The following is a 23675-nucleotide window of genomic DNA, read 5'->3' as shown; positions in this document are numbered from 1 at the left end:
ACCTCAAAGCACATTAGCTTTGCTCTATGCTCTATGAGAATTTGAGGAGCAACTTTGCATTACTGACTACCAGCCCAAACTTAATATATATGAATTGTGACACAAGCACAAAAAATTACCATAGAGAAAATGTTTTTTTTTTTCACTACTACGTGAGAGCCGATACCAGTCTATTTCAGTTTAGTTTGTGCTTTCTTTCTTAACGTTGCAATTTTGCCACAGATTTACCACATTATGACTCCTCTACCTTGAACTTTAAATTGCCACTAAATAATCTATGGTAACTCAAAACATATGGCAAAGAGAAGTACTGGCTTGTGTCTTCAAAAGCAATCCACTATAATGCATATTACATATCTCTATGATCTGCTAGTCATACACTTAGTAAAAAGAAATACTTTTTCTACTTTTTCTACCATCAGAGGTCATGATCACACCGTACACTGTAGTGCTTACCCCTTTTCATAGACTATTTCATTTGTTTTTGTGTGATGTTTTCATAATGCAGTCTATACTTCCTGCCTGATGTTGAGATACTGAACGCGAATGATAAATTCACAATTCACAAAACAGTTTTCAATGCCCTTGTACAAATCACTGGATGCCAGCCTGGGTTTTAAGGACTCCGTATCCATTAAGGACCAATACTCTTTTCTCATGGATGTCACCGGGCACCACAGAATGAATGCATAAGAATAGGATAAATGACATAAATTTAAGCTGAAATGAGAAATTAAAAAAAAACATTTGGAGGTACTGTTACTCATGTAACAGCTTTTCAGGCTTGGAGTATCCAAAAAGTTGGAAGTCAGCCTCGTAAAGCTTGTACAGCTTCCTTCTCAACTCAAAGGGGATGTTGGCAAACCAGTCCTGCTCCCAACTGGTAACTGTCCTATTTCGATAGCTGGCAGGGAACTGGACAATGTTATCCACACGGAGAATACGGAGCAAGTGCTCCGCGTCCTCCTCCAGGGTCTCTAATTTCCCCACAAAATCGTAATTGATTTGGCAGGGATGGCACAAGCGATACACCTGCCGCCAGTGTTCATTGAAGGACATCTCTTTTTCAGTCTGAGGGTCCAACAAGTACTGCACGAAGTTCGAAAACGACGGACGAATCCCAGCCGCGAAAGCATCAACGACCGACGCAGGAGGATCGGAGTAGTTTGAGTACTTCCTCAGCATGACGACAGCGAACCTCTTGTAGAAGTCCTCATTCTCCTGCTCAAACTTGTTCCTGTAGGCAGAAATCAGCCTGACAAAAGGGTCCCTGACAAAGAGAAATTTGGTGTACTTTTTCAGCTTGATCTTCATCAAATGTCGGGAGAACTTGCCGTAGCGCTTCCAGAACTTGTTGAAGGTGAAGTGAATGCTGCTGTTGTGGATGTGCTCCTGGGGAATATCCAGAGGGTCCTGGTAGGGGACGCCATCTACCAAGAGACTCTCGCTCAGCACAATCATGATGCGCTTCCAGTTGGTGCACGCCACCTTCGGCACATAGCAGTAAATGATCCCGTGTCGGTCGTCCACGATCAGGTGGTCCAGATCTCTGTTGGGGATGTCGTCAAACGTCCTGTTCTTTCCCAGGAAGTCCAAGGTGCCGTTTGTGCAGACGTCGTGGATCAGCTGCTTCCTGCTCTCCTGCCTCTGCCTCATCTCCGCGGAGATGGGGGTCAGGTGGATCTTCCACTCCCGCCTCGGCACGTACCTCTCCTCCTGTTTCCCCGCCTCGCCAGTCTGGTTGTGGGAGGCTTCCGGGGCGCCGTCCTCCCTTGTTTGCTGACTCGGCTCATTGGTGCCCTCCAGGAACTGGTTAATGAAGGCATCGATGTCCGACAGGAAGGAATTCCCCTTGTCGTCATCGGCTTTGTGTCTGGAGGTGGAGTGACTCTCAGAGGGAACATGTGAGAAGTGAGGCCCTGACACGGTGGTGTGCAGGTAAAAATGTGTGGCTCCAACATCATCCCAATATATTATAATCAGAAGGATCATAAAAAGAGAGCCCAGGATTAGAAAGATGCGAAAAAGTCTCGATTTTCCCATTTTGTCTGATCCAGACTGGGGATGTCCCATTCTTATCTTAGATCCATGGTCCAGTATTCTCCATCTGGAGAAACCATTGTTCCAGCATGGAGGCCCTGGTGCATAAAACAAAGCAAGATCAATGGAATTGACTGACACATTGGCAAAAAGATTACAGACATCATTACTCTATCAATCTTGGGTCAATTTTCTCAAACAGCTTTGTAGGGTTTAACACTGACACACATTCAGAGAAAGAAAAAAGGTCTAATCGCTAGTCTGCACAAAAAAAATGCTTGTGAAAACCCTTCTAAGAGAGGAATGTTTTCAATAATCTTACTGACCAAAGGAGTCCATTTTTTTAAATGATCTTTTCTGTATAACTATCACATCATACAAAATAGTTGGCTTAGACAAACAATTAACCATCATGCAATATGATAAGGTGAAAACCTTATTAACCAGAAAAGTTAACCAGACATATAGCACCACTCCTCACCCGGCCACCTGGAGGCCAAATGTGGCCCACAGTGGACTTCCAGCTGGCTATTATAGCACCAAGAAACAAAAAATATTTACTAAATCCCATAAAAACATTCAGACTGCTTGGAATTCCAGCACAGGATTATGATTATTCAGTATGTCCAGGACACCAATTTCAGAAGTAAATACAACCACGGTTTTTCTCATATTAATGTGTATCTTTATCCCTGCTAGTTTGTTTGATTGTTTGATTTTGATTGCAGACCTGAAATATTTTTTCTTCAGTATTGTTCTATTTTTATTAATCAGTACTTACATGGTCCAAACAATTACAAGAGTAAAAATAGCTAATGACGGACGCTTTATTCTGCATAGTTTATTTGCTACGTATTTGTCAATACTGTAGTTTCATTCATAGGGAGTGGTAACTGTTTGGCCTGCAAATTAAAAAAAAAAATCTAGCTCCCAATACAAAGTATTTGTCTAATGCCAGTATTAAATATAGGACAATATAGGCAAGAAAATCAGCTGGTCAGTAATCTGTTTGCAGCAGCAGACAGAGCATATATGATCAGTGACGGAATGGTGATTTTTTTCTGTTTTATTATTTTAGGTAACATGTCATACTTCAGTGATCATAATTAGTAAAGATGTGTGATGCCTGATCTAGATTTTAAAATCCATCCTAGACATGTTGTTACAGTCAGCCCTCTTGGCTCAATGACAGAGAACAGGGGGTAAGGGATAAGCGGCAGGGCTTCAGACAAATTGGGTCTATACATGTGGGTAAGAGCAAAAGTGTTCTAGACTGAATCAGGGGAGGATAACAGCTTGGGGGAGAAGTAGCCATCCACTCATAGCAGCGCACAGGATTTTTTCATCACCAAAGCTGCACTTGAACTTTCACTTTGGTATATTAAATGAACAAATACAAAACATTTACAAATGATTTACTTTCCTTTAATTGGATTTTAGCATGGCACAGAGCTAGTTGTTTTAAAGATGAGCTGGAAGAAATGGCACTACTACTACTTCTGCTACTTCTACTTCTATAACTAGAAATCTACTGGCTCAGCTGGTCAGTGCCAAAAATCTCTCATTTCTCTCCAAGTGCATGGCCATGCCTGACACCAGCAAAAACTCCTCTGCTAGTAAAACTAGGCACAACTTAACTTTCTGAACAGTTTTGACATACTTTTAAATCCACTCAAAACATTCTGGGGTGAAAAATGAATATGCACTTTAGTGAACACATAAAGTTGCAATATCTACATGAATTACTAATCAACCATTTCCCAGAGGAATTACAGGTCCTTAAAACAGCATTTCAACATAGTAAATATTCTGAATTACTCATGTGCTACTTGAGCTCAGAAAAGAAACAAAAGCCCTGACAAATACATATTTTTGCCAAATGCTTGGCACACCCTTATCCCAAACAATAAAATCTGTACCAACAGTCAAAATTGTATCAACAGATACAACCAGATCCCTCCAAGCCTTTGTCTGAGTACTGAGCACTGAAAGAGCACAGAAATTGGAGGGTAGACCTCTTTAAGAACAACTAGGTCGTTGCTACAATTCCAGTATAATTAAAAGTCCAGAGTGTCTTTCCTAATTAAGTCGATAGCAGTTTCACTAGTGGGAGCCTGTCATTACCAAGTGGGAGTCTCTCATTACCTAAGAAACTATTTACTGGATCTAAAATAAAATGATTTGCATGGACATATCTGAAACCCAACACTTCCTGTTATCAACAATGCATTTTTTATTATTCTAAACTCATAATATACTCAAGCACATTTGTAGGACAGCTGTTAGGATAATTCATAATAATTAGGATAATTACCTATTCATTTGAAACCACAGAGATCCATTTGTTGCATGACAGCTGTCTGCATTTTAAAGCATTTCACAATTAAACAGGCCTTTTTAATTAATGAGTGCATGAGAAAGATGGTGAAGTTCTTAATGTGTTGTCAATTCTTACTTCTAACAAAATCAACAAGCAGAAGATTTGTGTAGATACGTTTTTGTTGGCTTTTTCAAGGGATTACTTAAAGGTGTGAATCTACACACGCTCCCCAGTGGTGGAACGAACTCCCGGTCTCGCTACGGACAGCTTCTTCACCCCAGTCCTTCAGACGGGGCCTGAAGACGCACCTCCTCAGACTCTACCTGGACTGACCCAGCACACAATTGCTGCCCCCCGCCCATCAGTGCTGTCGTAAATTGCTGTGCTTTTTAAATTGTGCTTTTAAATTTGTCTCTTGTTGCCGCCTTTACCCTGACGCTCATTGTGCCGTTTGAAGTTGTTGAAGTTTGCCGTTTGAAAGTGTATCGTATTAGTTGCCCTATAGGCTGTAATTGTACAAATCTGATAGTACTGCGTCCTCAAACAGACGTTGCTCTCAGCTGAGAACTGTCTCATTGTGGAACTGTACACATCCTGTCCCCGTACTGTCGCTGTACTTACTGTATGCACTTTTGTAAGTTGCTTTGGATAAAAGCGTCTGCTAAATAAATAAATGTAAATTGAATGTAAATAAAACTGTGAATATATTTAAAGGACAACTTGAGGGTGTGAATGAATTTTTTAGAATAAAAATCATCGTTTTTAACAATACGATTATTCTCTGTGTAATGTTATTAAAGTATTTTTTTCTTTAGCAGAAAAAGTAAACAATGCATACATTTTGTTGCTATTTCATTAGGGGTATGAATAAACATAAAGGAAAACTGCTGTACACTGACGTCACAAATTAGCCACTGGGGTGTCTGCATTTGGGCTACTGTGGGGAGAAGTGTGTGTGTGTGTGCGTGCGTGTGCGTGTGCGTGTGCGTGTGCGTGTGCGTGTGTGTGTGTGTGTATGTTGTTTGTTTGTTCTGTTTTGTTTCTCTTGTTTAAAGTTTTTTGTTCACCCTTGTTAGTTGAAGATTATGTCATAATTTCATTATAGCGCTCCAAATTGTATTAGTTTCACTGGTACTGAATAATACCGATATGTTGGGATTACAAAAACACTCGAATACTGGTACACTGAAAGCAGTCAGGATGGAAATGGTTTTGCAACAGATTCTTCGAGTGACAAGTAATTCCAATATTATTCCATATAAAACAAAAACACTTCAGTATTTCCAACTCTGCGACGCGGTGTTACCTTTTCAATGACGCGCTAAATAAAAACAGCCAGTATGCACACAGCAACTACTTTCAAAAGCAAATATGTAAACCATCACATAATTGGCTCTACACTACCAGATCAAGTTAAAATTTCATCAAAAGATACCAGCAAAGGAAAATATACCGATATAAATATACTGTCATTGAAATGCACGCCTTTGCATGGTACAACGTCAGCAATTTATAAACAGCGTATGATCTTGTAACGAGTGAACTAATGAATAGGGACATACTGTATGTAGCCTACATGTACATTCTCTGACCGCAGGTACAAACATTACAACCCATCAGTATTGAAATCTATATCTATGTAAATAATAAACTATGACTAATAAATAGAATAATCGCAATGTAATGTTGCTGGTATTTATTTATTTACATATATAGATTGAATGGTTGCCACAATACGGTTATACTAAAATACGAGGACACGTCAAAACGTCAGAATGAAACAATTGGGGTAATTAATTAGTGCATTATAAAGTCAGAAATTCATAAAGTCATACAAATTAGCCACTGAAACCCATTCACCTGGTGGGAGAAACTTACTGCAAACTTATCGCTTCTTGCGGCTTGCAAGTCAACCAAAACATAATTCGTACAGCGTCACCCCGGTGAAGATATGTATAGCTGTGAGTACATTCATAATTGCGGACGTAAAATCGAATATAATACTTCGATTCTGTTATGTACACCGCTGTTAGCCATCTCACTGTAGCATCCGTATTTTACTAACATCGACTTTTCTGCGGCTGTATCCTCAAATACCAACGAAATACACTCCATCTCGTCCAAGTTACAGTAACCCATATTCAGTTTTTCAATACCGCGATTGTAATATTGCAATATTTAAGTTTAGTTTCGTGATACCCATTTAGCCATTTCACGATTCAGAATAGTGCACCCTGTCTAATGCTGACGAATCCGGAATCACTTTTCCTTGGCTTGAGTTCTTTCGGCATGTGTATTACTCGCCAACGTTATAACGTTAGCTATTTCCCCCCTGTTCTAGCAGGGCAGTCTCAACAAATATGGCTAACTGGCTACATGTGACAAGAACATTTCAGAAGCCTAGCTCTAACGGTCTGTGAATAAACGCAGCACCGAACTAGATACTCAACCCTTGTTCTAGCTGCAGAGGCTTACCTCCTATTTCCAGGTCCCCTCTGTTATCCTCACGCTAGACGGCAGCGGTGGCGATGGGTGTGTGGATGTATGTGCGAGCTGCTGCCACACTACCCCGGAGAGGATATCGAGAGCAAGCTCGCGAGACTTGAATCATTTCCTTCCCAACGCTTGACTGCGACTTCGTATTACTGAAGAGTAAATAGCCCGAAGGTGCGACTACTGCGGCGTGCAATCCAGGGCCAGCCGTCGAAAATGAAAGGGACATTATGCCATTTCTGAAAAAAAAAAAAACAGCTTGAAATATTTTATGTAACATGCAATGCACAGAACAATAAACGTTTGTACTCCTTCTGTGAACAGATATTTTTTTCTGTAAGAGGTGTGAAACTCAGTTTGCTAATGCTGTTTTTATACCAACCTTAATTACAGAATAAGCCCAAACCCAAGTCTATCTCACTTTAAGAATGAAATTCTTTCTGGATAATGTAGCACATCTTAAGACTATAACTATGCCCTCAAGAAACATTTCCTGCAAGGTGTCATGTGTCGTGTTGTGGGATAATTGAATAATTGCACAAATTAAGAAAGGGAAGTTGGGAGGAACAAGATCAACAATCCAGTTAGTGAGATGAAGAAAGAGATAAGAGGTATAGTGGAATAGCCATGTAGCCATGTACTTTATCTTGGAGTTATGATGCTCAGGGCTACCTGCCTTATTTCTTTTCTATATAAGACATGCAAATAAGTGTCACAAGGTTGTCTCCATATGATCATGTTACTGAACTATATTATTTCTTGAAAATTTAAAGCAATATTAATTACTGTTGTATACATGTCTGATTTTAATTGGGGTCATTAAAAAGTAATTATTACAATATGCAATTGTAATTGCCTTTCAAGGCCCTCACCATCACACAAGAAAACACTTGACCACCTCTCAGATACCCCGGAGACTTGGCGTGACACTCCACACCGGAATGACCTTTGCAAACCACATAGCACAGGTCAGTAGACCCAGCAGTTATTTTATTTATAGCATCCGAAGAATCCAGCCCTTCTTCACCACTTACTCAACTTCTGGTCCAAGAGTGGTCCAGGCCCTGGCAATTCCTTAGATGTTCAATCATGGAAAACGTTTCCCATTTTCCATTATATGTATCTAGGTGAGTGTGTCAGTTCAGGATGAGACAGTTCTTACAAAGCACATTACCTATACAGATTGGCCAGATACAGATATAGCTCTTCCCAGCACATAAATCATACAGAATCTCTCCTGCATGAAGTTCAACCATGCCATGGTTTCAGCCACATTCTTTGTACTATGGTGGCTGTTTGATCATCAGTGGCCAAATCAATCTCTTTAACATAACCTTAATGTTCTTCTATTTAAGAAGCTACATGTTATGAAAGAAAAGGCTTTATTGACAAAATATACATTTGCACATATTTGGAAATATTGAGGACCACACAGCAGTGAAATTTTACAGTTAGAAAGATTCCCTCTGAAAGATTAATGGATAATTGTTGTCATATTATTAACACTATTATAAACATGATTACTGTTTAAGACCCACCCTGCACACACACAGATACTCCCTGCGATGATGCATCAGATGACTGAATACTCTGTTTTATTGCATATTGCATAGTGTGCATGCAACTGGTCCCGTTTATTCCCAAAGACCTAATTTTTTCGTTTTATATGCATATTCTGGTTAAATGCATATCAATCCAACAATCAATTAATGGCATGTAGAAAGTATAAACATACATACATGCATATGCCATTAAATGAAGACTCTGCCTTATGGCTTAAGTTGCATACCTGTTATTCATGATCCTTATCTCCTAAACATAATATTATTACTTTTAATTATTTTTATTATTGAACATAGTTTTGAGATTATATGAAAACTCACGTCTGATAAAACAGACAACTACGTGTTTTAAATTTGTAAAATATATACACATTTCCAGCATATCTGTCAAACAATGAATTTTCTATGACCAAATGATCAAACAAGGAAGAAGATACAGAGTACATATCCAATACACTCTCAGAGTTTTCTCCTTTAAAGCAACATCACAGTCGTATGTCCCTTTATAAACACAGTCTGCAGCTTTAACCAACTCAGTACAAAGTAATAAAAATGAGTCACAATGACATGAAAGCTGATGGGGACAAATTTTCAAAATCCATATTTATGAAAGTGTTTCTTCAGCACACATGCTTTTTTTTTTGGAAAATAACTTTGCATATGCATATCTTCATAAAAAGTTTGCTTTTCCAAAAGTCACTGGGCTCCTTTTTTGAGGCGGGTTTCACTTTTGTTCTTGCTGTCAGTTGCTCCCTTGTGCTTTGCATTAGCGTTGGTAATTCGCTTGAAATTCCCAGGCTGCAGAAGAAGCTGGTTTGTGCTTAGAATTTCTGAAGGGCCTACAAAATGACAAAGCTTGTTTGTAAGTTTGTAAGTACTTTTTAGATATGGAATGCATGTATAACATCGTTCGTAACATACAGACCTCTGACTCGTTTGTGGATGGTCTGACCTCTTCTTCCCTCTGCATTTTTCTGGTGGACAGTGCTGGGTGGGGTGCCTCGCATCTCCAAATTCTGGATTTGGCTTTCACCTGAATGTAAGGAGCTAATTAAATTTCATTTCCATATGGTCTCAGAAACACAGTCCGTTTCTGTAATCTCATGTATTTTATGTTTTGGATGCAGGGGTTTCATGGGTCAATATCAGCATGCATATGAACTCATAGCCCTCTTCTTAAAATGCAGGGCCTAAGCATGGCTGCCATGTGAGAATCCATCAAGGCAAGTCAGGTTCTACGTTACAGCAAGTTTCACTTTACTATGGGGCTATGTAGGGAACATCATCATTATGATAAGGAATGACCATTTCACAATGTATTAATGTGACATGAAAAAATTTGTGGACATTACAATTATGTAATACCATGTCATGTTACTGACTTAAATAAACACGTAGTAGTACCTAGAATTGGCCTTTAAATGTGAAGTATGTAAATATATTCTTCAATCTTTTAATTACGCTAATACTGATAAAGACTGTACCTGTGTGATGAGAGATGGGATATTTAATCTTGGTTGCTGGTGGTGTTGATGGATTTCCCACATTTTTTTGCAAAAACTGGTTTGCATTTTGTGAATGTTGTACAAGTCTGTTGTCCGAAATGCTTTCAAGACCTGGATTCCTGGAGGTGCTGATCTTGGGTTTCTAAATGGATATAATGGTAACCGTCATTAAGTTGTTAGAGTAATGGTCAGTTCTGACAAAGGGACACATATATACCATTTTGTACATTTTGATTCCTGCCTGAGGATCCCAGATGAAGATATGAAAGTGATGCTGAGTGGATGTAGGGCATCTACTGGATTTTACATAATGAGCTCTAATGTTAGCATATGGTGTCTTGGATATGAAAATGAAATATAAATATGAAATATGAAAAGAATGCAAACCTTTTGTCACATTGCCAAATGCATGGAAATAAACAACATGAGTCTAAATACCAATAGCTCATATTTATAAAATTTAGGGTTAGGGTTTGTTTTTCTTCACAGGGCTAAGATGAACAAACTTCATTTAAAATCAAATATTGTAATTAAGATTAATCTTCTTCCTTAATCAAATAGTTTTACAGTGTTATTGTACGTCATTCTGCCCTATTATGCTCTAGGATAAATGCCAAGGATGTAAAAGTGCCTATATTGGTGTCCAAGATTGTGCTTGGGCTAAAAAATTCCTGTCACATCAGTGTGAAATTCTGTTAGCACATCTAGTCATACAAGAAGATACCTAAAACATACCCGTTTGGAGTTCACCTCGAAGGACTTGGATCGCTTCTTCCGTGCCCGCCTCTCGATGGAGTCATTCCTCCAGATGGCTCTGTGCGGGTCCTTCTTTGAGTTGGAGTGCAAGCTCCCAGGAGCCTTCGGCGTCGCCCTCTTTGGCTCCGCCTCATCCGGCACACAGAGCACCAGGTTGTCCACGCTGGCGGCTGTCTTGACGGAGGCAGCGGCGGGGGTGCACTGGGGCTCTGAGGCAGCCCTCTCAGAGGCCTCCTCTGCCTCATCCAGGGACCGCACTGACAGCAGACTCCTCTCCTTCACCCTGGACAACCCGCTGGCTGACTCCATGGCCTGCATGCGGGACCGCCGCTTGGCCGCAATGAGAGAGATGCTCTTGGTGTCCAGCACAATCTCCTTCATGGTCTCTGGGCTGACCTGCTCAGCCTGACGGTTGCTGTCCTTGGTGAGCTTTGGGGGAAAAAAATAATAAGTTTCTGTTCAAAGAACAGCAGATGTTTCAACATACATATTTTACGACTGGACTGAACAACTCTGTCAACACTTATAACATTTTTTCAGCTGTTTTTTCCCCTGAAAATACAAAAATAATACTGTAGACTTAAACATTTGATTTCACTGCAGACTCTGAAAGTGTGCATAGTTTTGTGCAATGATAATGAGAGAGGAATTAAAAAAAAAAAAAACACTGATCTGAATGCTGCGTTATAGAAGCACATTCCAGTTACCTGAGTTAATGGAGGTGGGGTGGATGGAATGTGACTCCGTTTCATTTGGTGGGATTTCAAAGTGGATTTGAATATCTTATTGCTGTCGCTGACAACAAAACGAGAAAATACGATCAGTTGCAATAAATGTGTTTAAAGCGTTCCAAACAATATCAATACTGTCAAGAATATTTAACTTATTACTATTACTATAGTACTACCTATTATAATATTTAACATATTACTGCAGACTCCCAGTGCCACTGGTGACCAAATCCTTCTTACCGTAAAAAACACCCAACCCTTATACAAGTACACCTGACTGATTACCTTTCCCGAGCAGGAGCTGAAGGAGGTGGATACTTATTCCCAGCTGTCCTGCTCTCTTGGAGAGTTACCCTTGGGCTGAGTTCATCTTTATCCATGTCAGGAGTCAGATCCCCTAGCTTCAGCTGTCTTGCCACATCAAATATTGATCCATTCTATAAATGCAACAATACAGAGTGCCATCCATATGTATTAATACTCTAAATTAAACAGCAACACCAAGATCGATATGACAAAAAATGTCAGTTTTCATGCTTAGAAATGTTAAACATCGTATATGTTAATGTTAATAGCATGGAACCAGGCATAATCATATTGCTTTCATATGAACCATTTTGTTCCTTAAGCACAAGGTTCAGTCTTTTCTCAAGATCTCGAAGACCGTTTGGACTTAGTGAAGCACCAGCTAGTTTGAAGTTTGGCAATAACATCGGTCAAACTTGCTGGCAATAGATGTTGTGTGGTTTTTAGCCAGGCACTTTCTCCTTCTCTGTTTTTGATAGGAAGAGTTGTTTAAAATTGGTTCCAAGTTTTTAAAGCTGTTTGGATCTAAATCTGTTTTTTTCTGATAGAGGCTTAATTACAGCTAATGAGGGATTTAAACACCTGCCCTGTTGATAATGATGTGTTGACGAAATGTAGGGTGGGCTGGCACAGAACCAGGAGAAGTTCTTTAACAAGCTTGGAAATGGATCAAATACAGTTGTGGATGTTTTCATAATTTATTTGGCGAGTTGGAACTGCTTTAAAAATACGCTAAACTCACCCTTCTTATCATAACACTGAGGCCTCTGTTCAGTCCAAATGCAATGGCTTATTGCTCAACATTGTTTGTTAGCTAACATCTTAAGAATTTTGCATAAGAAAGGGAAAGCAAGATTAACAATTACTTAGTCTTAAATCAAAATCACTCACAGAATTTCAAAACAATTACACTGACTACAGTTGTACTCTTCCATAGACATAAACGTTTTAACACAGCCCAGCTGAAATGGCCTTACTAGTAATGCCTCTCGGGCTAACAGATGCAATCTGGTTTGTCTATAAAATAGTCCCATATGTTTATAAAATGCAAAATTTAGTCAAACTAAACACATACTCTTAGTAATGTGTAAGCATTATTTCACATGTGTATTGCACTTAAAAGAGAAAAACAACAACACAGATATGCCTTATGGCACTATGGCAAGCGAAGCCTTACCCTCATTATGGTGGATGTCATTGTATGGAGTTTGAGAATTTGGTCTATGCTTCCATCTCTTAGCTCACTGAAGTACAACATATAAAGCTGCTCCAGCTCATGGGGCACTGGGATCTGATGGTCTGGAAATACATTAAATGTTTTTTTTATACTCTTGCATTGGACAGTGAAACCATGAGCATGACCTGCAAACTTAATAAATTTCCAAATCCTTTGAACAAAAATATCCAAACTTCACCAGGCCTACTGATATAAGTAACAAGACTTTTGGGAAATCTTCATCAAAAAGGGGGGTAGGGAAACTGGTACAGGGAAGCCAAGATGTTGATACCACTGCTGCTTTCAGAACTTATGAAGTTGCACACTGCAAAGGATCTTTCAATCCACAAGCTCTTGTTGGGGTAATGCTGAGAAACAGTTGCAGCATCACTGCGTGTGAACGCTCCTGTGCATCCATGAATGTTGGCTTGGCTTGTCTTGTCAGGTTGCACAACTTAACTTAGGGTAGGGCTTAAATAGTGTTATGCTCACACTGGTCTGGGAGTGTTGTTAGCCTGGTCTGATACTGTCACTCATTCAACTTGAATGGATTCACTTATATTCTGTTGCGCTGGAAGTCATTCTGGATAAGAGCATCTGCTAAAATGAATGTAATGTGATGTAATATAATGAATGAGCGCTAAATGCAGGTACCTTCAATAATGGATTTCTGCTGCTGTATGATCTCATCACACAGTGCCCGGTGCTGCTCGTGGCGCTGGATGATGAAGTCCTTGGTGCGCAGCAAGTTCTCCTTGCACAGCACAGCAGACTGAATCTCTGTGTTCTCCACCTCCAGCTCATGCACCTTGCAGTGGAGTGCAAGAATTTCTTTAAGAAGCTTGCAACTGGATCAAATAAACTTGCGGACATTTTCGTTAAAAATTTGGTAACAGTTTTCATCAGTCTAAATGCAGTAGCTTATTACTCAACATTTTTTGTTAGCTAACATCTGTAGAATATAGCATGAGTCAGGTAAAAAGGTAAAAAGAGACGTTTAAAAAAATACCTAATATCATTACTGACAGTTAATGACAAAGCACATTGAACAGAGGCATAAACTTTTTTTTTTAAAGTTACGAACGTTATATAACAAATCTTTCAAGACAGTTTCGAGCCTGTGCACCTTGCAAAGGAGCGTGAGAATTTCTCGTTGCTCCTCGTTGTTAATCCGCTTTGGCAGCAGCTCTTCCATCTTGGAGGACTTAACCTTCATGTTGGCCAGCTTCTCTTCCAGGTCTGACTGAGGCAAACACGACAGAAACAACAGCGTCACTGAGGTCCCTGTGAGCGTCAGCACCACAGTTTCCTGAGGGGAGACGTACTGAACAGGAGGCGTCTCAATACCTTTATAGCCATGGTTTTCCGCTGCTCAGCCAACAGCGTGCCGATCTCCTCCCGAGCCGCTGCCACATCTTGGGGCTCAACAGAGTCCGTCTCCTCGCTCCCACTGTCCTCATCTTGCTCCTCCTTGCCTTTGTCTGCCTTCTCGCTGCGCTTCTCCTCTCTCCACTTCTTTGCACATCGGGCCCTCTCCCTTTCCCAGCTATGAATGAGGCAGACAGAGCAAAAGAGCATCTCCGCTGAATGCTTTTGACTGGAGAGCAAGACCAAGCTCTTGTCAAAAGCATCCATCACACAATGCACAAACACTCTGCCAATGTTAATAACATTAAGGGTTCTTATGCATATTTTTTTCATTTGATACTTGATTGTGACTGTCATTGGTCACTATACACGCTTACTAGGATGTAGTAGGTTGTACTATAATGCATACTGTATGTAACAAAATAAACCAAGATCAAAAAATATTTCTTGCTGTAAAAGAAATAAATCCCATCTTGAAAAAAGACAACTTCCAGCAATATGCCAGTCCACCTCAATCTGCATACAAATGATTTAAGTCTCTGAAATTCCTGTTTAAAGCCCACACAACAGCGTGTCTCACTCTGAGATGGTGACCAGGTGCCTGGAGGTGTCGATGTGGAGCTCCATGTTGCAATTCTCCAGCTCCACCAGGCTGCGCCGGATCTCCATCTGCTCCCTGAAGGCACAGAGAAGCTGCTCTCGCAGACGGCTCATCTCCCTGCGACTGTACTGGGCTGAATGCTGCTGGACCTCCGCTGGGTGGGACACGTGTCACAAACAGTTATGCCCACGCCACGGGACACAACACCTTCTCTATTCACGCACACTTGGCATCCTACGTAAAAGTGCATTCTTGTTTCTTGTTCATTCATATGTGTTTCAGGTGTTCAGCCGACTGACCTTGGACATCACGTATGTCCGCCTTCTCTCCCTTCTTCTGCTGCTCTTGACCCTGTTCATCGATCTTGGCTCTTAATCTCTCAATCTCTTTGCGAAGATCCGCAATGATGCTGGTGTATTGGGCTATGTGGTAGGAGACGTTTAGCAGATTGCGTTTTACCTTCGAATGAACAAAAACCTTATTAGTGCAACATCATTGCATTACAATAAAAAGATGTCCGCTGCTACGTCACCAAATTATACCAGTCATGGCAGTTTCAAGGTTTCATAAATTTGCATTTTAAATATTCTCTAGCATCCTGCATGAAATGTGAAACACAAAAACTTGAGAGAATATATTGAATTGTTTTTATGCATAAGCAGTTTGATTTTTTAAAGCTTATACAACAAAATTGCCATGAAATATACAAATTCTTCTCTTAAAAGTTCAGAGCAAAAGCATGGACAACCGACAGAAAATGATTATGTCTACTTGAAGATATCTTTTCTTCAGCACTTCACCTTCACCAATCAACATACTGCACCAGTACACATGGTTGCTTAGAAGGAGATATTTATCAGAGACTATTTTTTCAAACAACAGAAACAGAAAAACTAAATTATACACATGGCTCCTGTTCCTCGATGTCAAGCTCTTACTTTAGTTTTGATGTTCTTGGCCTTGTCTGCATAGATCAGGGTGTTTCTAGACTCCTCAAAATTAGTGCTTGCGGGACTTATATGAGTGATCATCACTGTTCTGCTGTTTCCACCGAGAGCGTCCTGGAAGTCAAAAAGGAAAACATCTCTTCACACATTTTAAACAGAATCAGTCACCAAGGCTTTTACAGGAACTGTTCTGTTTGCACTTGGTCCCACTACTGAGAAAAAGGCCCTACATGTTCTTTTCATGCAATGAGTTACTGGCATTGATTTCAGATGTATATTCCACTGCAGCTGTGCATATCCTGGGGCATGCTCATATTGGGTGATACAATTCATTTGGAAGCAAATATTTCTGGTAACTGCAGCCATAACCCTGTAGCGATGCAAGCTTGTTGTAAACTTTTTTGTTAGACTTTAACATGAATGGGTTGAATGGGTTTTGGGGCTGGAATTCAACATTTAACCTAACAACAGGCACCTCATGATCTGAGACGGGACAGCCTGTGAGGAGAAGGTCTGCCTTACTGGGCATATATGAAACAGAAGAGATTCACAGAACTATTGATAAAGCCCTGAAAAGCTAAATGAAATGCCATACTGACAGTAACATCAGTGAGAAGAATTTCACCTCTGACAAAACCTTAACGAAAAAGAAGAACCTGTTTAAATGTGGTCTGCTGAAAAAAAGAACAGCATTTAGCCCTATATGAGCAAGTACACTCCTATATGAGCAGGTTGTTCGCCTACACCTGTACTGGATGTGTGTGAAGTCACATCCCTCTCATTACTTCATTCCACCTTCTCTCATAACATAAATGCTATGAGCCGTACCTTAAGTAATCTAGTCAGTTTGCTGTCCCGGTAATTAACAAACTGGGCCCCTTTACCGCCTTTCTCACTCAGGGCATTGATGCAGTTGGCCAAGGCAAGCAGAGACCGGTTAATGTGAGCCCCTTCCTTCATCCTCTTCCCTCGATTCTGTGTCTGAGAAAACAAAAGAAAACACAGGAAACATTCAATCCAGGAGCAGAATGTCTCTCAGATATTGTCCATAAATTGTCACATGGTTTCATGCTTAATTTATGGTTGGTATTTAGTAATTTCATGTGAATAGACTGCACCATATAGATGCTAATATACCACCTCAATTTCCATTCTTGTGATCTGAAATAAGAGTAATAATTCGTAATATTAGCTCCAACAAAGCAAAATGAAGAGTACATCATGGAAGGACAAATAGATGGCTACGACACAACCCCACTCCCCCACCCCACACAGACAGCTCACAGGCTTTCAGCCAACCAGTGGCCGCTACATCTGAAACAGAAGACAATGCAAGTTTACAAACTTACAAACTTACAGCATTCAAAATGTTATTCGTTAACATTTCTTGAAGATTTCAGTGGTTTCTGATATTTAAGATCTGACAGGGAGTACTTGATTTTAATATTTTATTCACAAAAGACATTCACAAAGACATTCAACTTTTACAATCAGATATATAGCATATGCAATATAAATGCATATGTAATATGCTGTAGTGACATCAGAACAGGCAGATATCATCAGCTCAGATCCTTCTGTACTTTCTACACATTACCCTAACTGTGAGATGGGGACTGTCTGTTACAAAGTCATGTGCTCCACCACACATTTTAGACATCCTAACTCCCTCCTGTACTGACAGCATCCTCCTATCTGTAAAACAAAAAAATACTGCAGGAAATTGTTCTGTCATCGCATAAGGTCTACAAATCCCACGCTCTGCGGCTTCTTCATAAACAGGATAAATAATGAAACAACGTATGATTAAATATTAATGAGAGTGAAATTTGAGAAAACATCCGTCTCCTAAAAGTTTTTGTCTTTTTTGCTGCCCTCACCTGTGAAGCTCTTTCTGTACCAGCCAGGTCGATCATGAAGAGCTTCCCCACTCGCACCTCCTCGTTGATGTCCTTCACTCGGCTCTTCTGCTTGACTGTCACCTGCAGGATGGCGTGAGAGCGGGACGACGTTTTGTTGGCGGCGGTGGGCTCTTGAGTCCGCTGTTTGTTCCCTTTGGTGAGCAGCTGCATTATCTGAGATGAAAAACAACATTTAACACTTGAGTGGTTCCTCAGACACAGCAGCTTACATGACCACAGTCCAGAAAAACTAAAATAGTCAGACTGAATTTAGGAACTGGGTATGGTTAAGAATGGACTGAAATGTTTATCGAAATGTGGGAAGAAAAATACTTACAGAAACAGGACACGTGCAAGATAATCAAAGCCAATTTTGACTTAAATGCAAGCTTTGCCTTAAACCTAGTGCAAAGTTTATCCTAACAGAAAATATATATATCCCATGACAAAATATACATATTAAGTGTATACATATTAAGTGGAAGTGATTTTTCATTTCCTCAAAAAGATTTCAAGTAGTCTTGTGCTTCTAGATAAGTGACCTCTACCTCTTTTGCATTGTTGGTGGAGAACTCTGTAATGCCTGCAATCCGGATTTCACCCTTGGCATCTTCACGCAGGTCCAGATACCCAGACGCAGGGTTCAGAAGGTCACGAATCATCTCATTGTAGATCTGAAAGATGTAAAAAATGTGACATTTAAACAGCAGTCAACCCTTGCAGCAGCCTGTCCTTAACTTTCAGTAATAAACAGAAGAAAGCATTATAGTTTTTTTCATTCTTGTAGAATATTTTTCAGTAATTGCCACACTCTTGATTATGTGTAAAAAAATATTCACATCAATATATACAGTATCTGAAGAAGCTACAAAACTAAATTCTAACAAAAAGAAAAGTTTTATTCACCTCCAGATATGACATATAGACAGCGCAGTTCATATCCTCACTGCTCGCCTCAATAGCTTTGAAAAGGTCATTCAAGGTCCGAATATAGATCCCTGGCTCAGAGTCAAGCCCCAGCATTGTGTAAGTCTTTCCTGCTCCTGGCAGCAACAGAAAGGGTATTAGAAATGTCATATTTCCACTCCACCTGGGTATCGCCACAAATGAAAACCAAGGCACAAAAGACATCAGACAAGCTTTAAGAATGCTTCACTTATTTTCACCCCGGACTGAATTCAATGACCAGAACTATTTTGCGTTTAGTTAACTCAGACTTGGACAAATAATGACTACTGTTCATACCTGTTGGCCCATATGCGAAGACAGTGGCATTGTAACCTGAAATAACCCCTTCAATTAAATTCTTTGTGGTTGCCACATAAACATCTTCCTACAGTGGGGAGAACAGGGGAGAGAACTTAACCATGTGCAGACAAAAAGATATTACACAGTTCGATAAAGTTCCAGGAGTCAAAAAGATTAAAGGACAATTCAAGCATAAATGTACTTTAATTGAGATTGCAATCTTATGTTACACTCACAAACTAAGTCTGCAGAACAAATTTATGTACCTCATGATTAACCACTGGAAAATTATTATGATAACAACAAAAAAAGGTTAGCAGGAATACCTGGGTTGCTGTTACATCAAATGCCACATCGAACATGTACGTTTTCCCTCTTGACCGATTTGCCCGCAGAACATCATCAGGGTCCTCAGAGGGATCCATAAGGACAACCATCTGAAATTCAATGAGACACATAACTGCAGTAAATGTGTCAGGCAGTGGACACACTAGTATAATTTGGTTGTGCAACGTGATTGCACACAACCGATCATAAAGAGGTAGACATCCCGGTTTCTGGTTGCCACCACTTGCTCAAATAGTTACAAGTGGCAGAGAGCCAGCTCTACTCTTCTTTTGCTGCCTGAGCATGTCATTAGGTCATGTCATTAGGGCTTATCTGGGACATGTATTTTGTAGACCAAACAATTAGCTGGATTAACACGAACACAGACAAACATGTGTATAAATCAGCGTCAACATGCTCCATTGAGGAAGTTGAATGGAAGTTTCTGAAACAATACTGAGGCATTCAAAGGCTTCCCTTTTCCCATTGCAAAGGTGTAAACGAGGGAATAGCAAACAATTAAGTAGTATGATTCTGCCAACCCAGAATCTGGAACTTGGGCAACCAAATACATCAATGTTACTTAGCATTGTACACTGCACCAGATAGTGCTGAACTATTAACAATAATTCTTAACATTACAATTGCAAATAAATATGACACATACGTTGATATGCTGTAAATGTACTCTCCATAATTTAATGCTTCTAAATGATTAAATGCCAGACCAAATTTGTCAGGCTTTTTCACACAAAGGGAGACTGCTATGAATTGCAAAGTTCTTGAAAATAATTCAAACTTTAGTTCTATAACATTAGTCGCAAGGACATAAGTGTCCAATTCTAATGTGATAGCATTAGAAAAAATCATGCACAATGATACCTATATGTTGAATACCTGTAAAGGACATAAAAGAGACATTTCCTAAAGAGATCTGTTCTGCCAATTCCAACCACTTGGCAGACTAGTACAGTTCTTGGCACCAACAGGTAGCAAGCCAAATAAAACCTTTCATTAATCAGGATTTGCAGCAGATTTAGACAAAGCTTAAGTCTTAACCACCTAAACCAAAAGCAACTCCCCACTTAGATGTCTTATAAAAACCCTCAATAAAATAACCAAACCTACTTACAAGTCAATTAAGAAAAATAATATGTTGGAATTTATTTTCAGAAAATACAACATATGTTAGTGAAGTTTAAAATGGAAAATGCATTATTTAAAAATGTATGGATTTCTGTATTTGTTAATTACCAGTAGTTTCATCAAATGTACTTGCTAACTATCTAGCTCCATAGAATGTATTTTCAAGACCTACCTATTCTAAGAACAATTCTTGTTTACAAACTATACTTCATGGGTGTTCTAACATAAGCCCTCTTTGCACAAATGTATGAAATCATAGCTCAGTCTTGTTTCCTCAATGATCTTTACACAGCCGTTCCTAAACTAGGATCAATGTCTCCAGGGAAGTTGGAAAAATACTGTAATTGTTGATTTTACTTTATGATTTTTTTTTTACTAAATTCTTTCCGGAGCTTTTCAACAATCACTTTCATGTGTAGAATAGAAACAAAAAAATATGTGATAACATTAAAATGACTTTAAATGCATAAGAAAGTGAATAAAATGATATGCAGTTGATTATATTTTAAAGGTCCCCACATATGATGCAATTAACATACAGTAGCTTTGAACTTTCCTTACAGTAAATGACATTTTTATCATAATATCTGCCTGATGTTGTACACATATAACATTTAGATCCTGACAGAGGTCCATGACACAGAAAGTCTGGGGGGTTAGAGGTAGTATGCATGCTGTTCTAAGTCTGGGCTTAGAGCTAGTACACATGTTGTCACTGTTTAAAACCACTAGCAAATGTACTGCCAGTTAACATAACTTATTATGAAAGGGCTATTGCAGAAAGGGGAAGCCAGGGCTGATGCATTAATACAATTCCTTAAATCAGGAAATCACATAGTGTGTCAGCACCTCAGGACAATTTCAGCACCATGCTGCGCCACCCACTGGCCACCGACACAACTGTATAAGGTTGTAAAGCATTCACCACATTACCCCAGGACATACAAAGTCACCAACTGTTTGCATCAAGCTACCTGGCTATTTCCTTCCAGTTAATGCACTTTAAGTTCCTGCCACATCTTAACAAATTCCTCACTTACTGATTTTGATTTTGGCTTGGCGCTCCTTCTGTTGCATTTTAATTTTCTTATTATACCGTTGTTGATTATTGTTCTACAGGAAGCACCGGCAGCTTACATAAAATGCTTACTTGATAATTATTGTTCTTTAAGCATTATTGAATGGTTATGTTCCCTTTCCTGCTGCTAGTCGCACATTAGCTGTGAAGCCCTGCTCTGAAATGGAAATGGTAATAACAACAACACTGCTTGATATCCACTCACATTTTGTAAAGCACTTGAAAGAGTAATTAGTCCTTGGAGGATATGCCACACTCCACAATGTAAGATGCAAAACCGAGGCATGATTTCATCATGCATGGACCAAGTTGGAAGTGTAATTAAAACAGTTAAATCAGGGCTACAATCATAAAGTGAGCATTAGACTGCTTTATGTGTACTTTTGTGCTTTTCTCAATTTCATTTGAACTGTGTATCCAGAGATTAATAGTCAGTTACCAATAACTCCCCTCAAGACAGAATGCTGGACTCAAGGTCCATTAAGCCTGTAAGGTCCCAACATTCATAATAATTGCTTAGACAGTAATAACATACATAAGGAAAAGGAAATATGAAAAAGCAAAATGACCTGAAAAACAAATCTCATCACTGTAACCCTTTAGAATCCAGAAGCTCCCTACGGATACCAATATCCTGGGACCGCTTGTTCAGGGAAAAAACAACCTGCAGTTGTTAATGTAACTAAGCATGTTTCCTCTAGGCAGCATGCTGATTAAGAATCCCCAGTTTGCCCCTCTTACTGCAGCTCACCTGATCATCCACCTTGTGAGCTACGATGGTTGCCCCCTCCTCTATTTCACCCTCATTGATTGGGCGGATACGAAGTGCCACCTGAAGAAAAATAACATCATTCTAACACATGACTTAAATAAATTTACTATGTATACAAAATTCCACTGAGACTGTTTCTAATCACTGCTTGGGGAATTCTGATTTTGTTTACTTTTCAAATCAAGTAATCATTTGCTTGATGTACAGCCACAATCAATAATTCAACAGCACTGTATTTAAACATGTTGGAGGGAAGCTGCATACCTACCTTAGCTTTAACAAGTTGGCATCATTGTGGAAAAGTCAAAAATGATCCGGTTCTTTAGAATTCAGCCATATCAGGTTAGAATTTAGTGGCAACTTAAACACTGAAATGCTACAGCTTTCAAGCCAACAGACTTCATAAACATAGAGTATTGCAGTACGGCAATGCTCACACTCGTAAAGAGTCTTTAAAAATGCAAGACTGTTTATTTTATGATGTTTTTATCTATTTCACTGGCCTGCAAAATACAAGCTATGTTTGAACACAAGATTACCTCACTGTGATACTGAAAAAGAGCCATCACACTTGTTACAGAATGGCATGATTACTCCACTCAGTGTGGCTAGCCACATCAATGGTACCTTGCTATGAGAAACAGGACTGTTTCAATGTCAAAATCTTTCAACAGCATGTTGCAGTGTAGCTAACATAGCTAAAGAATCATGGCAAATAACACGATTGTTGCCTTGCATGTAACTCTTGCCTCTTACCGTAAGCTGGTGGTCTTTTGACTCTCCTGGGAGGTCTCTCATGTTTTGTTGAAATTCTGTTCGCTCCAGTCTCACTCCATAATTTCCTTATGTAGAGACAGAGATAACTACCTACCAAATTGTTGCAAGGACATGGTGTTAACCTTACAACACGCTCCTCAATCTTGTTGGTGGATGAGTAAGCCACTAATCGCATACGCTGAGGCGATAAGCTCCCATTGCTTTGTTGACAGAGCTTTGTTCAAACGAAGGTTCCAGTCTGTCACTTCCCGAAACGCCACCATCAGGGGCCTGAGTTTGGTACCGCGAGTGTCACATTCACTGTCCTGAACACACCAAGACTGGCAACCTGTCAAGCCATCTATTTCTGTCTGTGTAGTTTACAAACGTTAGCTAACGTTAACTACACAAATACTGTAACGCTTTCTGTTAGCCTGTAATTCCACTGTGTTCCTCGTAGCTAACTGTGAAATATGAGCTAACAGTAATGTGAATGTATTTATTTAGCTAGCCCTAGCTAACGTTAAGTCACAAGGTAGACACGGTCACAGTTACCATTTTCGTGGAAGTAATGTCTAATGTTACCTAGCTTGCCGTCTTGA

At 39.6% G+C, this 23675-nt stretch overlaps 2 protein-coding genes across 2 annotated transcripts; both read right to left on the bottom strand.

Moving 5' to 3' along the window:
* Window positions 1-223: 223 nt before the first annotated feature.
* LOC118787781 (carbohydrate sulfotransferase 12-like) lies at window positions 224-2111 on the bottom strand. Its single transcript, XM_036543463.1, has one exon. It carries the CDS (start codon window positions 2071-2073, stop codon window positions 760-762), a length of 1314 nt encoding a protein of 437 aa, XP_036399356.1. The 5' UTR covers window positions 2074-2111; the 3' UTR covers window positions 224-759.
* A 7000-nt stretch (window positions 2112-9111) lies between these two features.
* Window positions 9112-23138, bottom strand: si:dkey-26i13.8 (kinesin-like protein KIF19). Its single transcript, XM_036532383.1, has 22 exons — window positions 23074-23138; window positions 22297-22377; window positions 19321-19431; window positions 18992-19079; window positions 18653-18789; window positions 18295-18420; window positions 17726-17920; window positions 16674-16826; window positions 15837-15959; window positions 15198-15357; window positions 14878-15052; window positions 14277-14475; window positions 14056-14172; window positions 13584-13737; window positions 12891-13012; window positions 11693-11844; window positions 11384-11471; window positions 10973-11105; window positions 10656-10885; window positions 9900-10062; window positions 9341-9448; window positions 9112-9254 (listed from the first exon to the last, which is right to left on the bottom strand). The coding sequence occupies exons 1-22, from the start codon at window positions 23113-23115 to the stop codon at window positions 9112-9114; spliced, it is 3000 nt and encodes a 999-aa protein (XP_036388276.1). The 5' UTR covers window positions 23116-23138.
* Between the last annotated feature and the right edge of the window lie 537 nt (window positions 23139-23675).

Source organism: Megalops cyprinoides, chromosome 1 (assembly GCF_013368585.1).
Source record: "Megalops cyprinoides isolate fMegCyp1 chromosome 1, fMegCyp1.pri, whole genome shotgun sequence".
NCBI lineage: Eukaryota > Metazoa > Chordata > Actinopteri > Elopiformes > Megalopidae > Megalops > Megalops cyprinoides.
This window is presented reverse-complemented; position numbering and strand designations above follow the sequence as displayed.

Coding starts and splice junctions, on each gene's coding strand:
- LOC118787781 (XM_036543463.1), bottom strand. CDS start 2,073: ATGGGACATCCCCAGTCTGGATCAGACAAAATGGGAAAATCGAGACTT.
- si:dkey-26i13.8 (XM_036532383.1), bottom strand. CDS start 23,115: ATGAGAGACCTCCCAGGAGAGTCAAAAGACCACCAGCTTACG. Junction 18,790..18,991: donor CTTCGCATATGGGCCAACAG/GTATGAACAGTA, acceptor TGTTGCTGCCAG/GAGCAGGAAAGACTTACACA. Junction 14,173..14,276: donor GGAAAACCATGGCTATAAAG/GTATTGAGACGC, acceptor TGTTTGCCTCAG/TCAGACCTGGAAGAGAAGCT.